Source organism: Felis catus, chromosome B2 (assembly GCF_018350175.1).
Source record: "Felis catus isolate Fca126 chromosome B2, F.catus_Fca126_mat1.0, whole genome shotgun sequence".
Classification (NCBI taxonomy): Eukaryota; Metazoa; Chordata; class Mammalia; order Carnivora; family Felidae; genus Felis; species Felis catus.
In genome coordinates, this window is record NC_058372.1 from 121,469,034 (window position 1) to 121,488,845 (window position 19,812).

Below are 19,812 nucleotides of genomic sequence, written 5' to 3' on the forward strand. Positions count from 1 at the left end.
GGAATATAAATCCAAGCAATCTACACAAGTAACTGTGCTCTTCTCCAAATTACTGTGGGCACTAGCAGTGAGAATCTACTTCTAATCATAAAATCAGAGAAATGCTAAACATTTGGATAGAGAAAAGGCATAGAGGAAAAGGCTCATAGCATGCACATGAGCTGAAGTAAGAAAAAAAGTTTACAAGAACCTTGTTGAAAACTTCAAGAAGGAGTTCCAACTTTAAAAGAGATAAATAAAAATTAAACTGTATTAATAATTTAAAAGGCATTAAGTTTCATTAAGATTCTCATTATCTAGCTGTCATTTACACTTTTATTTTAGTGACTGCAAAATACACACATATGCACACAGACACAGGCCTACATAGGTCAACCTAATCCATATTTCCATCTAGTCCCCAATTTCCTTCCTTAATTCTATCTTTGGGATCTTCAAGAACATGGCCTTAAAGACAGGAAGAGGCTACTGCATTGAATAATCCTAAAAAATAAATAAATAAAATTAAGTTTTAAAAGGACATACAAAATGTCATATAATATCTGCACATATCATCTTGAATTCACATGTGGGACCAAGAGTCATTCCTAAATGATCTAAAAAGACCTGGTAATATTGAACACTATCCATATCCAGAAATAACTCCCTAATAACAAATGTAATGAACTTTAAAGCAATCAGTAAAAGGAAGAAAATAAGGGAAACCAACACAGTTTTAAGAGACTACTATAGCATAAAAGCTGGGTTAAGTAAATCAGAATACACTTTGAAGTAGATAGCATTATGGCCATTTTAAAGAAGAAAAGAAGTCTCAAATCCAGTCACTTTAGCAAGGCCATGCAGGTAACAAATGACAGAGCTAGTTTGCAAAACACTGATCTAATTTGAGAGCTACCACCCCTCTGATCCCACACACTACTGATACATACTGATATGATACATACAAGCCCATGTGTTGAAATTTTTTAAGAAAGTAAAGTTTTACCCTTCTTTACACACTAAAGTAAATTTTAGAAGAATTAAAAGTCAGACATTAAAAAAGCCAGACATTAAAAAAGTCAAACATAAAAAATTCATATAATTCTCTCAAAAGAAAATTTAGAATATGTATAACCTAGAGGTTGTTTTGTTTTGTTTTTCACTCCAAGACTCGAACCCAGTAAATTAAAGACAGATAGAGTGAAAGTTTTTAAATTTTTCTATAGAAAAAGAGATCATAAAGAAAAAGACTAGGCAAACTATTTACAATGCGTAGAACTAAAAAAATTCTCTCTTAAACACTGGCCTTAAATAGGCCTTAGCATATTTATAGATATGACTCCTCAGACAAGGTAAACAAAAACAAACTATTGGGACTACACCAAAGTAATAGTGAAGGAAACCATCAACAAAAAGCAATCTACTGAGTGGGAGAAGATATTGACAAACTATATATCCGATAAGGAGTTAATGTCCAAAATATATGAAGAACCCATAACACCAAAAAAAAAAAAAAAAAAAAAAAAAAAATCTGATTAAAAACACAGAGGACCTGACTGACATTTTCCCAAAGAATACATGCAAATTGCCAACAGACACATGTAAAGATGCTCAACATCACTGATCATCAGGGAAATGCAAATCAAAACCACAATGAGGCATCACTTCACACCTGTCAAAGGGCTAATATCAAAAAGACAAGATATAACGAGTTGGTGAGGATGTGGAGAAAAGGGAACCCTCGTGCACAGTATTTGGGAATGGAAACTGGTGCAACCACTGTGGAAAACAGTATGGAGGCCCCTCAAAAAATTAAAAATAGAAATACCACATGAGACAGTAATTCCACTACCAGGTATTTACTCAAAGAAAACAAAAACATCAACTTGAAAAGATTTATGCAAAATGATGCTTACTGCACCATTATTTACAACAGCCAAGACATGGAAACAACCCAAGTATCCATCAATAGATGAATGGATAAAGAAGATGTGACATACACACAAATATACACACACACAAACAGAATAATACTCAACCATAATAAAAGAATGAAATCTTGCTATTTGCAACAATATGGATAGACCTAGAGAATGTTATGCTAAGTGAACGAAGTAGGAGAAAAGACATGTTTTCACTTACGTGTGGAATCTAAAAAACAAATGAACAAACAAAAAAAGACTCTTAAATACAAAGGCTGCCACAGGGAAGGTGGGTGGTGGATAAGTGAAACAGGTGAAGAGGATGAAGAGGTGCAAACTTCCAGTTATAAAATAAACAAGTCATAGAGATGAAAAGCACAATACAGGGAATAAAGTTACTAATATCACATGGTGACAGATGCTGATGACACTTATCACGGTGAGTACTGAGTAACGTATAGAATTGTCGGTCATAATATTGGACACTTGAAGCTAATACACTGTATGTCCACTATACTTCAATAACCACTTTTAATTGGCATCAATAATATAAAGACTTCAAATTAATAAGGAAAAGACAGCCTAATTAAAAATGGGCAAAGGATACAATTAGCAATCCACAGAACAAGTTCAAATAACAAATGAATATATGAACATACTCGATTTCATTAATGATCACAAAAAATGCAAGTTAAAGTAGCAATGACACATTAGTTTCTCACTTGCCAGACTGTCCAAAATCAAGAAAAGTAATAATACCTACTGCTGGGGAAGGGATGAACCATAACTTTCATAAAGCACTGGCCGTATCTATTTAAAGCAAACAATACGCCTTTCAACACAGTAATCCCATTATAGGAAATCAATCTCATAAATCAAAAGCCCTAGATTGTAAGGATATATATACATAGATGTTCTACAAGCAGTGCTGTTCATAAAAGCAAAAATTGGAAATAAAATGTATGTCCTTTAATATGGTAAATTTTTAATAAATTGTAGTATAACATTATCATGGAATATTACATAATCACCAAAAGTTGAGTAAGTTGAAAATATTCTAGTTGACAATGGATTATAAGAATATGAAATTATAGTATTTTTTAATAAAACATTAATGAAAAACCCCTGTATGAGTGTCTATTTTTATATATTATGTGAAAATAAATAAATATATGGAAGAATCGAATCTAAAAATGGCTAAGTGGGGAGAAGAGCCACGTGGGGCTTACAAGAAAACATCATGAATGACTAAAAAAGGACTTAGAAAGTCAGGAATCATTTAATAAGCACCCTAATGCATTACACTTTAATATAATCATGTTTTAACTGCACCTGTTCCTTAGTTGGTAGTAAAAGAGCACTTTATTTCTTTGAACTAAGTTCAGTTATCACTTGTTGAGCACTTTCTACATGCCAGACACTGTGCCAACAGCATCACATACGTTATTTTACTTCTTTATAGAAACTTCTAAGTTAGGTACCATTTTCTCATGAGTAACTGGTATTTTAGACAATACCAACCTCTGTAACAGCACACACAGTGCAGCACACAGATACAATTTTCAGGAATATGTAGGTGACTGTCACCTGAACAAGCAACCCAAAAATGACATAAAAAAGTCACCACCTTTGATGCTTATCCACTCTATTAATGAATGAAAACTTCAATACAAATATAAAATCCATCACTGAAATATAATTATTCTTTATAAAATGTTACAAATGCTATTATGAATAACAATTAAATGTAAGAGTAAATTAGCACAACCCATCCAATTGCTTTAAAATTGCATTAAAAATGCCCATACCTTTTTAACCAGCTACTCTACCCAATACTACTCTACAAATATCTTTTATCAAATAATTGAAAAAACACACAAATGTACAAAATATTTACTGTAGCATTTTCTGGAATAATCAACTAAAAAACTTAAGTTTGCAAAGTGTCTGATTAAATAACAATATTATGTTAATAACTGTTGGCATACAATAAAGGTCTATGGACAGCTGTTAGGGCAGAGGCAGGGGAAAATGGAGAGATGTTATGAGTATAGAGTTTCAGTTTTGCAAGATAAAAAGTTCTGGAGATCGGCTGCAAAACACTGTGAATATACTTAACATTACTGAACTATACACTTAAAAAATGGTTAATACAGTTGCTTCCGTATCTTGATTACTGTGAATAATGGTTCCATATCTTGGTTATTGTGAATAAACATGGGAGTGCATATAAACAGTGGTCAATATGGTCAACTTCATGTTATATGTATTTTACCACAATTACGAATAAAATTAAACAAATTTTTAAGAAACTTTTAAAGTACGTAGTACATGACAAAATTACAACAGACTTAAAAAGTGATGTGTGGTCCCATTAAAAAAAAACAACTAATATTCTCCATATATATAGAAATAGGTACACAATGTATAAGAAGAAGGACATTGGTATTGGAGGCATCTTATTCTGTATGCTGGTTTCACCATGTACTAGTTTTGTGGCCTAGGACAAGAAGTTTAGCCATTTTTGAGCTTCAGATCCTTCAACTGTAAAACTAGGATAAAAATAATCCCTCCTCTTTATGATTACTGAATATTAAAGGAGATAACAGAGATTAAAGACAATGTTTAGTACAGTATCTGGCATATAAGTGTTCATTAATATTGTCTACTATTATTGCTTAAATGCATCAAAATGCTATAGTTCTAAATTCTGAATAATAGGATTAAGGTACATGTTTTTTCTTCCATTGGTTCATTTGAATTTTCTAGTTTTACTCAATAAACACTATTATTTATTTAAGCTTTTGCCTTAAAATGGTACCAAGTTATCAACTATTAAAAAAAAAATTAAATTTTTCAAGACTTAAAATCAAATCGAACTGTTGCTCAAGAAATGGAAGACCACAAAGTAGTTCTAAATTAAATAAACTAGAAAAGGACTTCATTTCTTAGGATTGCTCATTTGCAAGGACTTGGAAATTGATACCAATTCTCTATACATGAAGGCCAAGTCTCTTGTCAAATTAATACTATCAAAAAAAAAAAATGCTTGAAAGTAATTTTTGAATACCTCACTAATGATAAAACTGGTTTCCCTGGCAAGGGATTTAATTTTATCCTTAAGATATTTATCAACAAATACCAAACAAGGTTCAATTTTACAATATAGAAGTTTGCTGCAAGTACTATGTAACAATGAAAAGGGCACTGGAGTTCAAAAAAAACTCCATTTGAGTTACAATTTACCTCTTAACACCCATGTGAAAGAAGTCAATTTATTTATTTAATATAAGCCTCAGCTTCTTCCACCTAACTCACAGATTCTCCGAACAACTAAATACAATACATACAAAGCCTGAAACACAGTTTACATTTCAATATATTCTATTCCCTATCGTTTCTTGAGAGGTAGCAGCTCCCAGACAGAACACTACATACAGCCAAGAAAAAGAAACAGGTAACATGTTCAGAGGGAAAGCACCTGGCTACATCTGGTGTTTCCAGTAAGTCAAATGTAGCCCTCAGGGGCTACTACAAAGCTCTACAGGGAAGTCTGTGACCTCAATCTAGGTCTCCAATGGCTACCACATGTTTTTCTGATAAAAAGTGAGTATGAAATAACTAAAATGAATGCTGTCGTTTGCTTCCACTCTATTCCTTGTTGAACTACTTAACAATGCTTAGTATGTACTTAGTATGCACTCAAAATATACCAAAAGAACTTATAATTGCCTTGGAATGAAACATGAAAGTATATAGCTATAATCAGATTATAATTTCTATGGTTAAAAAAAAAAAAAAGTAATTAAGCCTAAAAGAAAACTTTGTATTTAGCATTCATGCACTTCTTATATGGTACTGGCTCTAGCAAGAAAAAGATAAGCTGTTTTGAGAGGTTAAAGCAAATTATTTTTAAATTAAGCAATTAGTGTTTAAGTTTTTCCAGTGTAGGTGTACATACAAAGAGAATCTTAAGACCTATCTGAGAACGTTCTGAACCAGATGAGTTTTTTCAGTGAAATAAACCACTTCCTTTCAAAAGCCCACATAATTTTAAAGCAGAAAGTCAATGAACTCTGAAGTTTTCTGTACAAGTATAAAATACTTCTAATTGCTTGAATAAAATTACTCAGTGATAAATTAGTGAAAAAAATTTTTCAAAGAGAAAGGTATTTTACAGGGGACATCAAAAATATTAAATATGCCGACTTTAAACTCCTTACAAAAAAGGATTAAGGTAAAATGAAATATATTTTAAGCACTTTACTAAAAGTTCATGTTTAGAAGTGTTTAGAAGTGTCCTCATATTAACAATTTTTCACTGTAATATAGACTTTTCAAATTAATACTGGGATTTATTTCCAGGACATGTTAAAATCTCACAACACGCTCTACCTGAGAAGAAAGAAGGGTGGCATCTCCTCCTAAAACTCTCATGTCATTTGCTTTTCCATTTCGTTGGGTGATGTTTAAGAGACAAACAAAACACAATAAAGAAATAGAAATGATCTTGTTGCAAGCATTTACAACTCTTACAATTTTATCTTTTTTTCAATTCCCTACACCTTCTCTAATGAACAACCTACCATTAAGACTCAAGAATATGAAAATCATTATGTGCATACTTATAATATTTCAAACATTCAAATAGAATACAGATATACTATATATATGAAGACTGCTTAACTGACTTATTAAGAAAATAAGATACAGAAAATAACTATATCCTCACTATGTACAATTAGAGTTTATTTTCTAAATGAAGGGAAAACAAGATGAAATTCAAAGGGAAAGGAAAATGAATAGATTTCTAAACAGTATGAGCAAGCCAATATTAAGACAAACCTTATCAAAAATAGCTCAACTGTAAAGTATACTATTAAAATATATTTCTCCAAAGTCTCCAAAACTTTTAAACAATCAGTTCTTTTTTTTTTTTTTTTTCCAATGTTTATTTTTGAGAGAGAAACACAGAGCACAAGTGGGTAAGGGGAAGAAAGAGAGGAAGACAAGAATCTGAAGCAAGTTCCAGGTTCTGGGTTGTCAGCACAGAGTCTGATGTGGAGCTTGAACCCATGCGCTGTGAGATCATGACCTGAGCCAAAGTCGGACACTTAACTGACTGAGCCACCCAGGTCCCCCTAAACAATAAGTTCTTTTAATGATCTGATTAAATAATTATTGGCTACTTTACTTGTAAGGTGATAGCAGTATCAATTTCACGAACTATAAAAAATGTTAAATTTAGATTACATAAGATTCCTTTTCCAGATTTGCAGACCAACTATTTTTCTTAATACTTACTTTTTTTTAGGTCAACTATTTTTCAAGAATCAAAATAAACCCAATGTTAGAAAAAGCCTCCAAAGCAATCAAGAATTAAACTTCACCTCACACAATAATATTCATTGTGTGGGAAATTACTTTCTTCCAAGTTAGGTTGACTATACAATTATAAACATAAATAGTAAGACTTTTTCTGCCAAGAACTTTCCTTTCAAACAATACTACATGTATTTCAATTTCTGGATGTTTTTGTTTAAAAAAAAGAGTCTGTGTTACTCAGTTTAAGGAGTATCTTCTCCTTTGGTAGGTTTAAGTGGCAAGGAAAACACCATCAGAAAACTACAAGATTGTCCCAGGATTTTACTCCCTAAATATATGTTCTTTTAGCAGTCCGCTCATGAATGCATAACAAAAGTACACAATAACCTGTTCAAAGATTATTTGTATTTGCTATTGATTTTCCATTTTGCATATGCTAACAAAATGAACTAAAATGTTACCTAAATTAAGGAGACACATTGACATTTAATGCATTATTTTAGACATCAGAGTTCTAGTTAATTATGCCATAATAAAAGGCTAATTTTCACATAGGTATTAAGTTCTCAGTCCAAAATTCCAAAAGTACAAAAACACTGAAAAATTCTCTAAATGAGAAATAGAAGAAATTTCTCTCTACACTGTTCAGTGTTATGTCATGATCAAGTCAGGCTGATATGGATAGTGGAATCATTATACCTAAGCATTTAAACCTTTGCTACAGTCTGCCTTACTGACAAGCCTCTCAAATCAGTCTAGTTTTACAGCTGAAAAGAGGGTATTTAATAGGATCAAATGCTCTGAGGAAAAATTATACACTTTCTACCCTATTTTTCTCCCAAAACACATACACGGGGCGGGTGGGGGGAGGGTAGAAAGAGAACTAAGGACAAAAGAGAAAATGATAAAAACACCAGGAGAAAAAGTTGGAAAGTAAGCCAGCAGAACTCCAGAGAAATGCGGGCCGGGCAGTAACACTAGAGAAGTAAAAGCCACGTTAAAAGCAGCATAATCAGACTAGCTAGCAACATACAATAATAGAGAGCAGCACACCAGTATCTGCAAAGCCCTCCACAAAAGCAAGAGGGACCTAAAACCATGATCTGTCAACTGGTCATGCAAATATAGGCCCACAGAATCCCTTTCAAATATTCAACAACTTGGGAAATACTTCACATATGTATATTTTGCAAGGAGGGGATGGTGAGTGGTCAAACCAGATGTCACAGTCAAATGAGACAAATAGAAGCCTAATCATGAAAATGCTATTTTAAAATGAACTATGGTTGTTTTGAAAGTAAGGAAGCTTTGAGTACAGAATAAAATAAAAATGCTATACATCTTGGCAATAAATAATACGACTAAAAATACAGGACAAAAAGAGAGAGGGGGCAAGTATAAGAAACTAACTTTGACGAGCTCGACTTTTAAATCCAGGACTCATTAAATTAACTGTTTAAAGTTAATAGTTCAGTTAATAGAAATGTAAACATAAAAGTTATAAAGGTAAATATTTTAACTAAGAACTTAAAATATCAACAAAAATTATGAGAAATAGGGAGGGGATGAAGTATAAATTAATTTCTTCATCTTCCATAATGAGAGATCAACCTATTTCTTAGTGCTGGCAAATTAAAGTATGTTACTATGTTACAAAGATAGTACAAATCTCCAAGTTACCAAACAGTACACACCAAGTCAAAATACAGACCATGTATCACAGAAGGTATTATACCTAGCCTATCCTTTGACTCTGACAAACGCAATTATATCTACAGGAGGCACAAATAACCAAAGTGACTCAAAACATTGAAAGTAAAAGGATGAACAAGTCCAACTTAGGGAAAGCAATCATGACATTAAACAAATTGAATTTAAGTCAAAAAGCATAAAACAAATCAGAAAGGAACTTTACATTAATGAAAACTTCAAATCCACAGAAAGATTATGTATCTTTACATATCAAAAGGCATAAGGTAAAATCTGTAAGTAATAAGATGAAATAAAATGGAAGGGTATTATATTTTAACTTACCTCTCTCTCAGCCTACAATTAAGGAAACAGATTTTAAGTCAGCCCACTGAACCCTCTAACAATTTAAAAAGTAACTGACAGAAATGTATCATATTTTGTATTCCTCAGACAGAATTCATATTCTTGGCAAGTGCCTATGAAACCATTCTAAAACTACACTGGGCCTCAAAAAAAAAAAACAAAAACAAAAACCTCAGTAAATTTCTAAGGTCACAGACCACATTCTCTAACAGTACAGTGAAATCAGTAATCTTAACAAAAATAACGAAACTCCCACAATAACCTGGAAATTTTAAGACTTTCAGATTCTTGGCTTAAAAAGGAAATCAAAATAAAAATTGTGAATTATCCAGAAAATAACAGTAACTCTAAAGGAACCCAGAAAATAACAATGATTCTAAAAGAACCCATGAGCAAATATAGTATCCACAGGAAAAATAGAACTACAGAGACATAGGTAAATAAGACAGAATGTAAACAATGCATATCAACTACAAAGCAGTGGGGAGAAATAAGGAAAAGGTGGAGCTAGGACTCCAATCTAACAATTTATTTCTCACAACAGAGAGAGAGATCTGCAACTAAATGGTGGGTCCATGAGTATCTGTTATATTATTTTCTTAATTTTTCTGTGTTTGCAATCTCATAAATTAAAATTAACTTCTATAATAAAGAATTGAAAATGCATTTAGGTTAAATTAAATGTTCCACTCAGAAAGGCAGAGAAAAAATGGAAAACAGATTAGATAATAAACAGATTACTCACAAACTAATGAAAAAATATACCAGTAGAACTAATTATTAATCCAAGAGCCAATCTTTGGAGAATGAAACAAATTAAAAGTAATAAAATCAAGAGAAAACAAAGCTGGCAGAGGGGAAGAAGAAAGTAGAGGGGAGAAAACAAAATAAAAATGGAGGGGCACCTGGGTGACTCAACCAGTTGAGCCTCTGACTTTGGCTCAGGTCCTGATCTCACAGTTCGTGAGTTCGAGGCCTATACTGGGCTCACCGCTGTCCAAGTGGAGCCCGTTTCAGATCCTCTGTTTCCCTCTCTACCCTTCCCCCACTAGTGCTCTCTCTCTCTCTCTCTCTCTCTCAAAAATAAACATTAAAAAAATTTTTTTAATAAAAAAATAAAAATGGATATTGGGGCACCTGGCTGGTTCAGTCGGAAGAGCATCAACTCTTGATCTTGGGGTCATAAGTTCCAGCCCCATGTAGGGCACAGAGATTACTTAAATAAAACTAAAAAAAATAAATAAATAAGAATGGAGATTTAACTAAATATAAAAGAATCTAAAAAAATAATGACAATGTTTGCTATAACGCTAAACAAATACACCTGAATGAAATGGATGGTTTTCTAAGAAAAATAAAACATTCAAACTGACTCTAGAACATTTCTCTATTGAAAAAGATAAATCCTTTGATGACACAAATAATTTCAATGCTCTTTAAATTACTTAAGGGTAAAGAAAAACTCTTCTCTACAAAAGCATCACGAAGAGGGACGCCTGGGTGGCTCAGTTGGTTAAACGACTGACTTAGGCTCAAGTCATGATCTCCACTTTTGAGTTTGAGCCCAACATCAGGCTCTGCCGAACCCACTTTGGATCCTGTTTCCCCTCTCTCTGCCCTCCCCTGCTCATCCTTGCTCTCTCTCAAAAATAAACATTTAAAAAATTAAAAAAAAAAAAAGCATCACAAAGAGAAATCAAAACCTGAAAGAACACACACATATACACAAGTGTAAATTAAATTTGCGAATGGATGGAATAACCATCAACAGAATATTAGCAAATAAAATCCATCATATTAAAAGAATAAACTATCATGATCAACTAGGATTGTTCCATATTATAAGTCTACTAGAAAATCTATTAAAATTATAATGTTTCATGTTTAATAATGTAATGTCTAAAGCCTTTTGCCTTTGATAAAGACAATATATTTTCTCCAAACATTTTTGAAAACATTAAATATCTCAATAAAAATTAGAACTGGATTTTTTCCCCCAGATAATTTGACCAGCTTGTTTCTAAAGCTCATGTGGAAAAAAAAAAAACCAAGAGAGATAACTCAGGAAAACTACGAAAAAGGAAAGAAGAAACAAGATAGCCTACAAACATTAAAACCAAATCAAAATTGTGTAAGAATTACCACGGTAACTAACGATCTGGTACTGGCATAAAACAAGACAAAGAAATGGAAGAGCACAGAGTCCCAAAATATAGAGAGATAGGAAAGAATTTAGTGTATGTCAAAGACGGCAGGTTCAAATCAGGTTAAAAGAGAAAAGGGACATGTAATTAAACAAAAGGTACTGTGACAAATCCAACTGCTGGAAAGACAAAAGATGCTGGTGAATAAACTGCATTCCTAGCTTCCTCCGTAATGGCAGCTAGATCAAAGAGTAAAAGGTATTAGAAAAGAAAAAGAAAAGAACAGAACAGAAAAGAAAATCTGTCAAATGTATTAGAAAAAACGAATGATTTTTTAAAAAATTATCTTTTGCTGGAACAGAACTTTCAAACAAAAACCTTCAAGAGAAAAGACTGACGCATTTCAATACACGAAAATCAAAATTCTATCTTATAAAAACAACAAGCTGGTAATCGGAGAACAGTATTTTCCAGGCATACAACAAAGGACTAATGTTTTTTTTTACTTTTAAGTACATGTACACATATATATACAATACATACATTGTATATATACACACACAAAAAGTCATTATGAAAGACAACGAGCAGAAAAATGGGTAAAGATTAAAAGTAGACAGTTCCAAGAAAAAGAAATACAAATAGATTTAAATATACGATAAAGCAGTTAGCCTCACTCTATGAAAAACATATAAATAAATGAAAAAAATATTTTCTAATGATCAGGCTGGTGTAATACCAGAAAGAGTAATAACCATATCTGTGAGAATCTGCACAGAAATACTCAGAAACCTGTGAGAAAGGAAATTAGTACAATCTCTGTTAAAGATAATTAGGCAGCATCTATCAAAAATTTAAAGTATGTATTTTTTGGCCCAGAAATTCAACTTCTAAAAATGTAGGGTGTTCATTTTGGGGTCATTAGTGATAGCAACTGAAAACACTTAAAATGTTTATCAACAAGGGCTATTTAATGTACAACCACATTAAGAAATCCTACACAGCTTCTGAAAAGAATGAGATTGATCTCTGTATAAACAGTAAAGTCTGCAAAAGGCTTTGACAACTGGTACAGACATAGAAGTGTTACAGCATCTTCCCATTTGTCTAAATATATACATGCAGGTTCACATAGTGATATGCAAGTAAAGTTTCTAGAAGAATAATACAAAAGAAACGATTTGTTTACAGATTTATTTACAGCTTCCTGTAGGGAACAAGACTGTGGGAGTGAGACTCACTTTCTACTTTAAACCCTTGTCTACATTTATGTGCCAGACATACTCTAAGCTGAAGAGACATCAGTGAACACATAAAATACCTGCCGCCATAGAAGCTGCGTGGGGGCCATGGGGAGCAGTAGGGAGACAGGTAATAAAAATAACTGTGTATGCACACACAATGTCAGATGATTTAAGTGCTGTGAGGGACAATTCAACAGGACTACAAGGGAAAGGGACTATATGTACAGAGGGGTATAATTTTACATGGAAAGGTAATAAAAGGAATGCAATGAACTAGGGTGCCTACGAAGGTTCCCCTCCCCGGGACTGGGAGTGAAGTGATATATAAACTACAACATGAAGGATGATCAGCCAGGAGAAATGGGGGTGGTGGTAGGGGCAAAGCACTATACAGAAGCAGAGGAAACTCAGGTAGGTTTGTTCTGGGGGGGGGGGGGTGGGGAGGGAAGGGAGAGAGGGCACACAAAACAGAAACAAATTCAGAAAAAGTCTTATAAAATAATTTAAAAGGTTTATACAGAGGGCAGAATATTAGAGCTTCATTTTAGAAAAGTTACTCTGGTTGTAATGTAGAAAGTGTTTTGGGCAAAATAAAATGAGAGGTAAAGAAACCAGTTCATTTTTCAGTAATTTTGCTCAAAACTAATGGCCTTTTAAGAGGTAAACTGGCAATAACGATGGAGAACAGTGGGGTCAAAAAATGTACAATGCCTCCTCGTTATTGATGGTTTCCATATTTAGAAATTCACCTATTCACTAAAGTTTATTGGTAACCCCCAAATCACTATTTATGGCACTTTTGCAATCACTCCCAGACAAATGCAGAGAAGCAAAAAATCTGAATCACCCAACATGCACATTCCCTGCTGGGTCAAAAGGTGATAGATACCCTGCCTTCTTGTTTTGGCTCTTACACCATAAACAAGTATCCTTTTTATGATCTATTTCGTGTCACAGTTTTCACACTGTGATTTTAGTTGGCCACTTTGCTGTTTAAAATGGTCCCCATGAGTAGTGCTAAAGCACTGCCTGCGTTCCTAAGTACAAGGCAGCTGTGATGTGCCTTATAAATAAAAGCCATGTGTTGGATAAGCTTTGTACAGGCCTGAGTTATAGAGCCACTGGCTGTGAGTTCAATGTTAATGAATTAATGATATGTAAATAATACATTTTAAACAAATGTCTTTTAATAGATACATAAAGTAAGGTTACATACTGACTGACAAAAATGTTGTGACCAGAAGATGAAAGGAACCTAACCCTGTATTTCCTGTAAGAGCAATGCTTCAGCATTTGAGAAGTCAGTGTTGGCATACTGCACTCAGCGTTCACTAATTTGTGATTTTATACAATGTAACTACCACAAATAACGACAATCAACTGTATATACACAGATGTTTTTACTTATTTGTAAAGCAGGAAAAATAGGACCGGTAATCAATTGTAAGTAAATGAGGGAGAGAAATCAAGGACGATGTTAGCTAGGTTTCTGGGTTAAGCAACTGGAAGACAGAGATACTACTAAGAAAAATAGGAAACAGAGGAGGCAGCAGCTTAGATCGGGAGGGCAAAGATGTCAGCTTTGGAGAGTGTAAAGACGTAACTGCCACACTACAATCAATATAATTATGTGTTTAAGTACCCACAACCCCCCTCCCATCTGAGGTTAACAATCATTGCTTTGTTCACCTTGTGATATCTCTTGCATCTAAAATGATGTGATGTTTTCCTTTCGGTCATATAATATAAACCAGGCACGTCAACATCAGAAATGGGCACTCTGTCAATTCTTTCCCCTTCTACTTCCATCCTTGCAATTACAATATCCATATTCGTTATAACCTATACTTTAATAGGATTTCTATGTTAAGTCCTCAAAAGTAAATACATAGAAATTTTACCTTTTGGAAAGCAAGAATTTGAAATGGCAAATATCTTAGAGGAAATTCTTTACAAACAGGTAGTTCTTTTTTTTTTTTTTAATTTGTTTACAGGAACATAAAAGTAGTACCTTCAGCATAAATTATTAAAATTCCATTCTGAAGGCTCAAGCTTATCTAAAAATCCCTATAGATAAACTGTGTTGTTTTCTTAATTTTGGAGAACCTCAGAATTGTAATTTATTTCAACGTCGCTTTTACAAAAATGTATATATACACTCAAAATGACATCTTTTACACCCTAAAAATTAAAAATACAATGTATAATTGCATATACTGAGTCTTATATAATTTTAAAAGAAAACTAGTAAAGAAATTACTATCAATCCTTCCCTGTTTAGTCAACATTCTCTTTGTTCACACAAGTAATAGAAAACAATTTTTAGGCTACTACAAATCTGACTCTATAAGCAAATACATACTTGTAGGAATACAAGACAAAAAAACTTGATACACAGTTCTTCCTCCATGTATAACTGTGCACTTGTTTATTTGTAGTGGTCCACATATAAATCCAGGATCAATTTAAAAGGTAAATAATCACATACGAACCCATTATCTTCTCTTAACTGTGTTTATCTTAACAGTGCTTCCCTTTACATACAAAGAAAAGCACTACACTGGTTTTATCTCTGATGTGAAAATCAGTTGTATGACCTCCCACCGAACACTAAAAACAAAATATTACACACTTGGGCTATTTATTACTACTTATATGAGAAGACAAAAGGATGAAAGGAAAGTTCAAGAAAGAAGAATTAAAAGCCAAAGGAGGAAAGGAGGTTGGAATGCCGATTATTAAACTGGAAATAGGAAAAAGGTAAAACAAAAAAGAAAAGTTAAGCAAAGTGTTCTGTAAGGAAGTGAAACCCTAGTTCTTGCCAATTAATGGAAAGAAGAATCATAACCAAAAGAGCCAACCAAAGACTTGAGAATGCAAAAGGACAAAACATCCATAAACATTAGATCATTTAAGGACAAAAAAACGTGACCAAAACTAGTAATTTTAAATATCTTTTGTATTTTGTATCATTTAGAACATAATTACAACATTATATCTATTCCTAAAGTAAAATTTTAATGCACTTGATCATAATGCAAATAAAAATGACTTTGCACTACAAAACTGGTATTAGAATTGGAAAATAAATCAAAACACTTAGCATACCTGAGCTACCAAACAGCAGTCAAAAACGGGCAGTTGGTGCAGAGTACGCATTTAGTGCGAGCAAATCATTGTCACTGAGGTGTATCCACAAACAGGCACTGGTCGCTTTATCAAGGGCCAAAGGCCAAGGGTGGAAAGGGCAAAGGGTCTTCTGGGCTCCGCTCTGAATCTCAGAGACTGACAATTCCTTACTCAACAAAGCCAAGTACATGTCATGTACTTGCCTGATGGACCAGGAGCCATGACAATGGCAGGGAGACCTATTTAAAAATTGTTGCCTTTCCTATCATCCTGCAATACAGGATTTTCCCTAAAGAAGTAATCTTATAAATGGTAGTTACAATCCTAATGAGCCAACAAAGGGAAATCTAGTTCACTACAAAATCTACTTTTAATGGCTTAAAAGTATTACATTTCCACTTGAAAATCTGTTATAAAAGATGGTAAAATAATAGTACCACTGTTCAACTTTAATATGAGTTACATAAGTATTTGTGGATTCACGTGCAAAGTGGGTACACTTGCATTAACACTTAATCTATCGGGAATTTTGTCAGTTCCAAACTCATAGAATACAATTCACTTCTAAGTTGGAGAGGGCCCATATATAAATCTAGTTGATGAGTCATACACTAATTTTGCAAAAGTACTAAAATGTTTCATCAAGGTATAAGACTAGGAAAACAAAATCAGCAGTTGGGGTAATTTAAACTTTAAAACTGACCATAAAATATAACCTAATTTACATCATCTCGTAAGCATCAGTATGATATACACTTGAAATACACAATTAAAAACAAAACCTGAAGGCATCACAAAAAAAAGTGTTTGGTCAAGAATAAGGAAAACATAATTCTAGCTTAAGATCTCCCACCAAAACAGTGGATATAAAAACATCACACACAGCTAAAAATATTGGAATGTCATTCTGAAAATAAACTGAAACAAGAAATACAAAAAAGAAAAATTATAAAAAGCACTCTGAAGTAGCTGCCAGAGAAAGTAGGTCTTTACTAGGAAAAGGCCAGCTATTTTATTTTCATTAAGAACTAACATTTTAGATCCTATTTTTTTCTGCAAGAAATACGAATGATACAGTATCAGCATCCTCTTATGCAAGACTATAATTCCTAATTAGCAATTTTCCTTGGTATTTCTGATTACGAGAAACTATAAAATATAAATTCACATTGGTCAGGTGCTATCCTTAGCATTAGTAATTCTTTCCATTCTATTGAGTTCTTCCCCCAAGGCAATAGTTCTCCAGTAAAAGTAACACATCAAAATCACCTGGGGACTTGTTTAAAAATACACAGTCCCAAAATGTCATCCCTCTGAGACTAACTGACCATGTCTGGATTGAAGCCACGGCATCTGTTCTGAAAAAAATTCCCCTAGCGATTCTGATTGCTAGTTGAGGACCACTGCTTTCAGGGGTGAATTACATACTTGTTCTACTGCCTAGAAGAGCTCGGATTTGGTCTGACACTGCTGAAACTTGGTCACGGTAGCACATACACTGTCAGTATCAGAGGAAAACACATTTTATTACTTACATAAGAAAAAGCTAAAGAGGTCTGATAAAATTATCTATTCAAACAGCATGCAACCATACTTGAAAACACTTTCTATATATTTATTTCAAAGTGTGCATTTAGGACAAATGGTTTCAAAAATGTATAAAAATAATTTATGTACTAATCCAACTTCAGTATGTACATGGTCCCTTAAAGGATTTTCATTTTATTATCATCAAAAATGTATTTCAACAACCTCCACAGTATTCTTAAAAGTCAGGAATTTTAAAATTTTCTAATAGAAAAATTTTATCCACCTACAGAAAAATAATGAATGGGAATGATATCACTAATATTTTAAAATATAATTATGTCTCACCTATGCTATGCCACATATCAGAAGAAAAATCTTTATCTCTAAACTAGAATAATCCCAAGTGGCATTTTCATTTAAGAATGAAGCACAAAAATGTTTTACAAAAGAAAAGGTCTCATTGTAAAAACTTATAAAGTTGAGTGCTTCAAACAAAAATATCTGAGGTTTGATTTCACAATATCAAGTTTCCATATGCATTTTGTAAACATATACACCCACTTTAGGCTATCAACTTAAATAAAGCCAGTTATCACTAAAAGAAAATATAGTAAAAAAAAGTTTTTTTCAGTGCAAAAATACATCATCAACTAAAGTTATCAACTGACTTAAGACAATTTTAATATAAAACCACAACTCTCATCCCATAATATACAGTAATCCTATAAAGATTTTAAATTAAAACAAAAACTCTACAACAGTTATCAAGTTCTCCTGTTACTATTCTCTAGTGAAAGCTTTCTTCTGATTAGCTTTTACAATGTCATCAGGAGATGCTGATTTGAAGTCAAATGGTGTTATTGCTATAAGAGGACTTATTTCTTTGTCCTTTATGTCTTGAACTTGTCTACTATAAAGAAAAGTCTTATAGAGGTCAAGGGTGCGTCGCTTGCAGCTTTTCAATGGGTAACGAAGACACAGTGTAGAAGCAAAAGCTGAAGGTCTAGCAGCAAGAGCCTTGGTCCAAGAGAGAGAAAAAGGTGGGTTCCTAGTCAAAGAGCCTTTATTGGTTCTCTTATTATCCTTAGCAGAATTGAAATTTTTCCCTAACTTCGAATTTAAAACTTTAGTTCCTGACGTTGGAGCAACCGATTGGTCTACTACATGTTTTGGAACAAAATCAGGGGTTTTTATAAGGACACTAAGATCAATATTTGAATCTATTCCAGGTGAACTCATTTCAGATACACTGAGCTTAAAGGAATCCTTCTTAAACTGAGAGTTGTCTACATCAATTGTCTCTGCAATCAAATCAGAAAGTGACAAATTCTCAAGGTCTCTTGTAGGAGAAGCTTTACAAAATGCCAAAGACGACAGAGATCCTGTTAACTCTGATATTCCAGTCGAAGATGGATACCGATTTGCTAGCCTTGACAAGGGAAAAGATCCCAAACTGAGATCTGTGAAACTGGCAGATGACTGGTTACAAAGATCAGATAAAGTAAAGCACTGGCTTGGATTATTTTCTTTGTGTTCCTGAAACAGTTCAGCTAGGGATGGACGTTCACACCCGGCAAACTGCGGACTGTCATCTTTTAAAATGTAATTCTTGGCACTCTGTTCAACTGAAGAAACACTTCCAACTTCAGTCATTTTACTAGTATTTAAATTATCATGAGCTATATTTTCCAATGAGCTAGTTAAGAGCAAAGGACTATTTAAATTTCCTAAGTTGTTTTGTACTGGAATGTTATGGGTAGCAGGAAGTGAATTATTCTGAATACATAAAGAGTTACTAGGCGTTGTGCTCTTTATCATTAAGGATTTTAAATCTGGTATTTCTTTGAATGCAGAATCATCTTTGGAAACACATTCCGATTCATGAGGTCTAAACAGATCAGCACCTAGATTCTTTGAAAACAGACTTTCCAGACCATCCGTGGATGATAATCTGACTGACGGCTGACTTTTACAAGAATCTCTTGGCGCATCATCAATGAGGTCAGCTAGCGAAAGCTCTTTTGTTAACTTACATGATTCTAGTTTCTTTTCACTTTTAGGTCTGTCAGGTTTCTTTTTTTTATGGAGTAAATAGTGACTTGGTACAACTGAGGAATTATGATATAATCCATATTTTGCTAGTGGGCCAGAAAAATCAGAGGGTTTGCTACTACAATCCAAATGGTTTGCGGATTGAGGACAAGAGCTTTGAACATTATCAGCTGAAACTTGAGAGGAAGATAATAAGACTCCTTACCTTACAAAAGCCATTAATTTTCAGATGAATAGGTTGACATATGCAGAAGACAGTCACAGCAACCAAAAGGAAACATGAAATGAGGCATTTAATTACTAAATGTTTCTTCTGATTACAGCATGAATAAAGCGATCAAATATTTGATCATTATATAGTAAGTGAACACTCTAAAAAAAACAATAATAAAGGAATTTTACCTTCCTTTAACCATCTACAGTGACCTTCAT

The 19,812-nt window shown here is 33.2% G+C and overlaps 1 protein-coding gene across 4 annotated transcripts in view; it reads right to left on the reverse strand.

Moving 5' to 3' along the window:
• Positions 1-19,812, reverse strand: part of HBS1L (HBS1 like translational GTPase) — an 84,760-nt gene that overhangs the window by 49,620 nt on the left and 15,328 nt on the right. Inside the window, exon 1 of one of the 4 annotated variants that reach the window (XM_045058087.1) lies at positions 19,586-19,696. The exons of 2 other annotated variants lie outside the window; for them this stretch is intronic. Coding sequence is in view for 1 of the 2 variants with exons in the window: in XM_011282599.4 (XP_011280901.2) it covers positions 18,109-19,580 (1,472 nt within the window). In the remaining variant the exon portion in view is untranslated. One more of the 4 variants, XM_011282599.4, reaches the window with a different exon arrangement.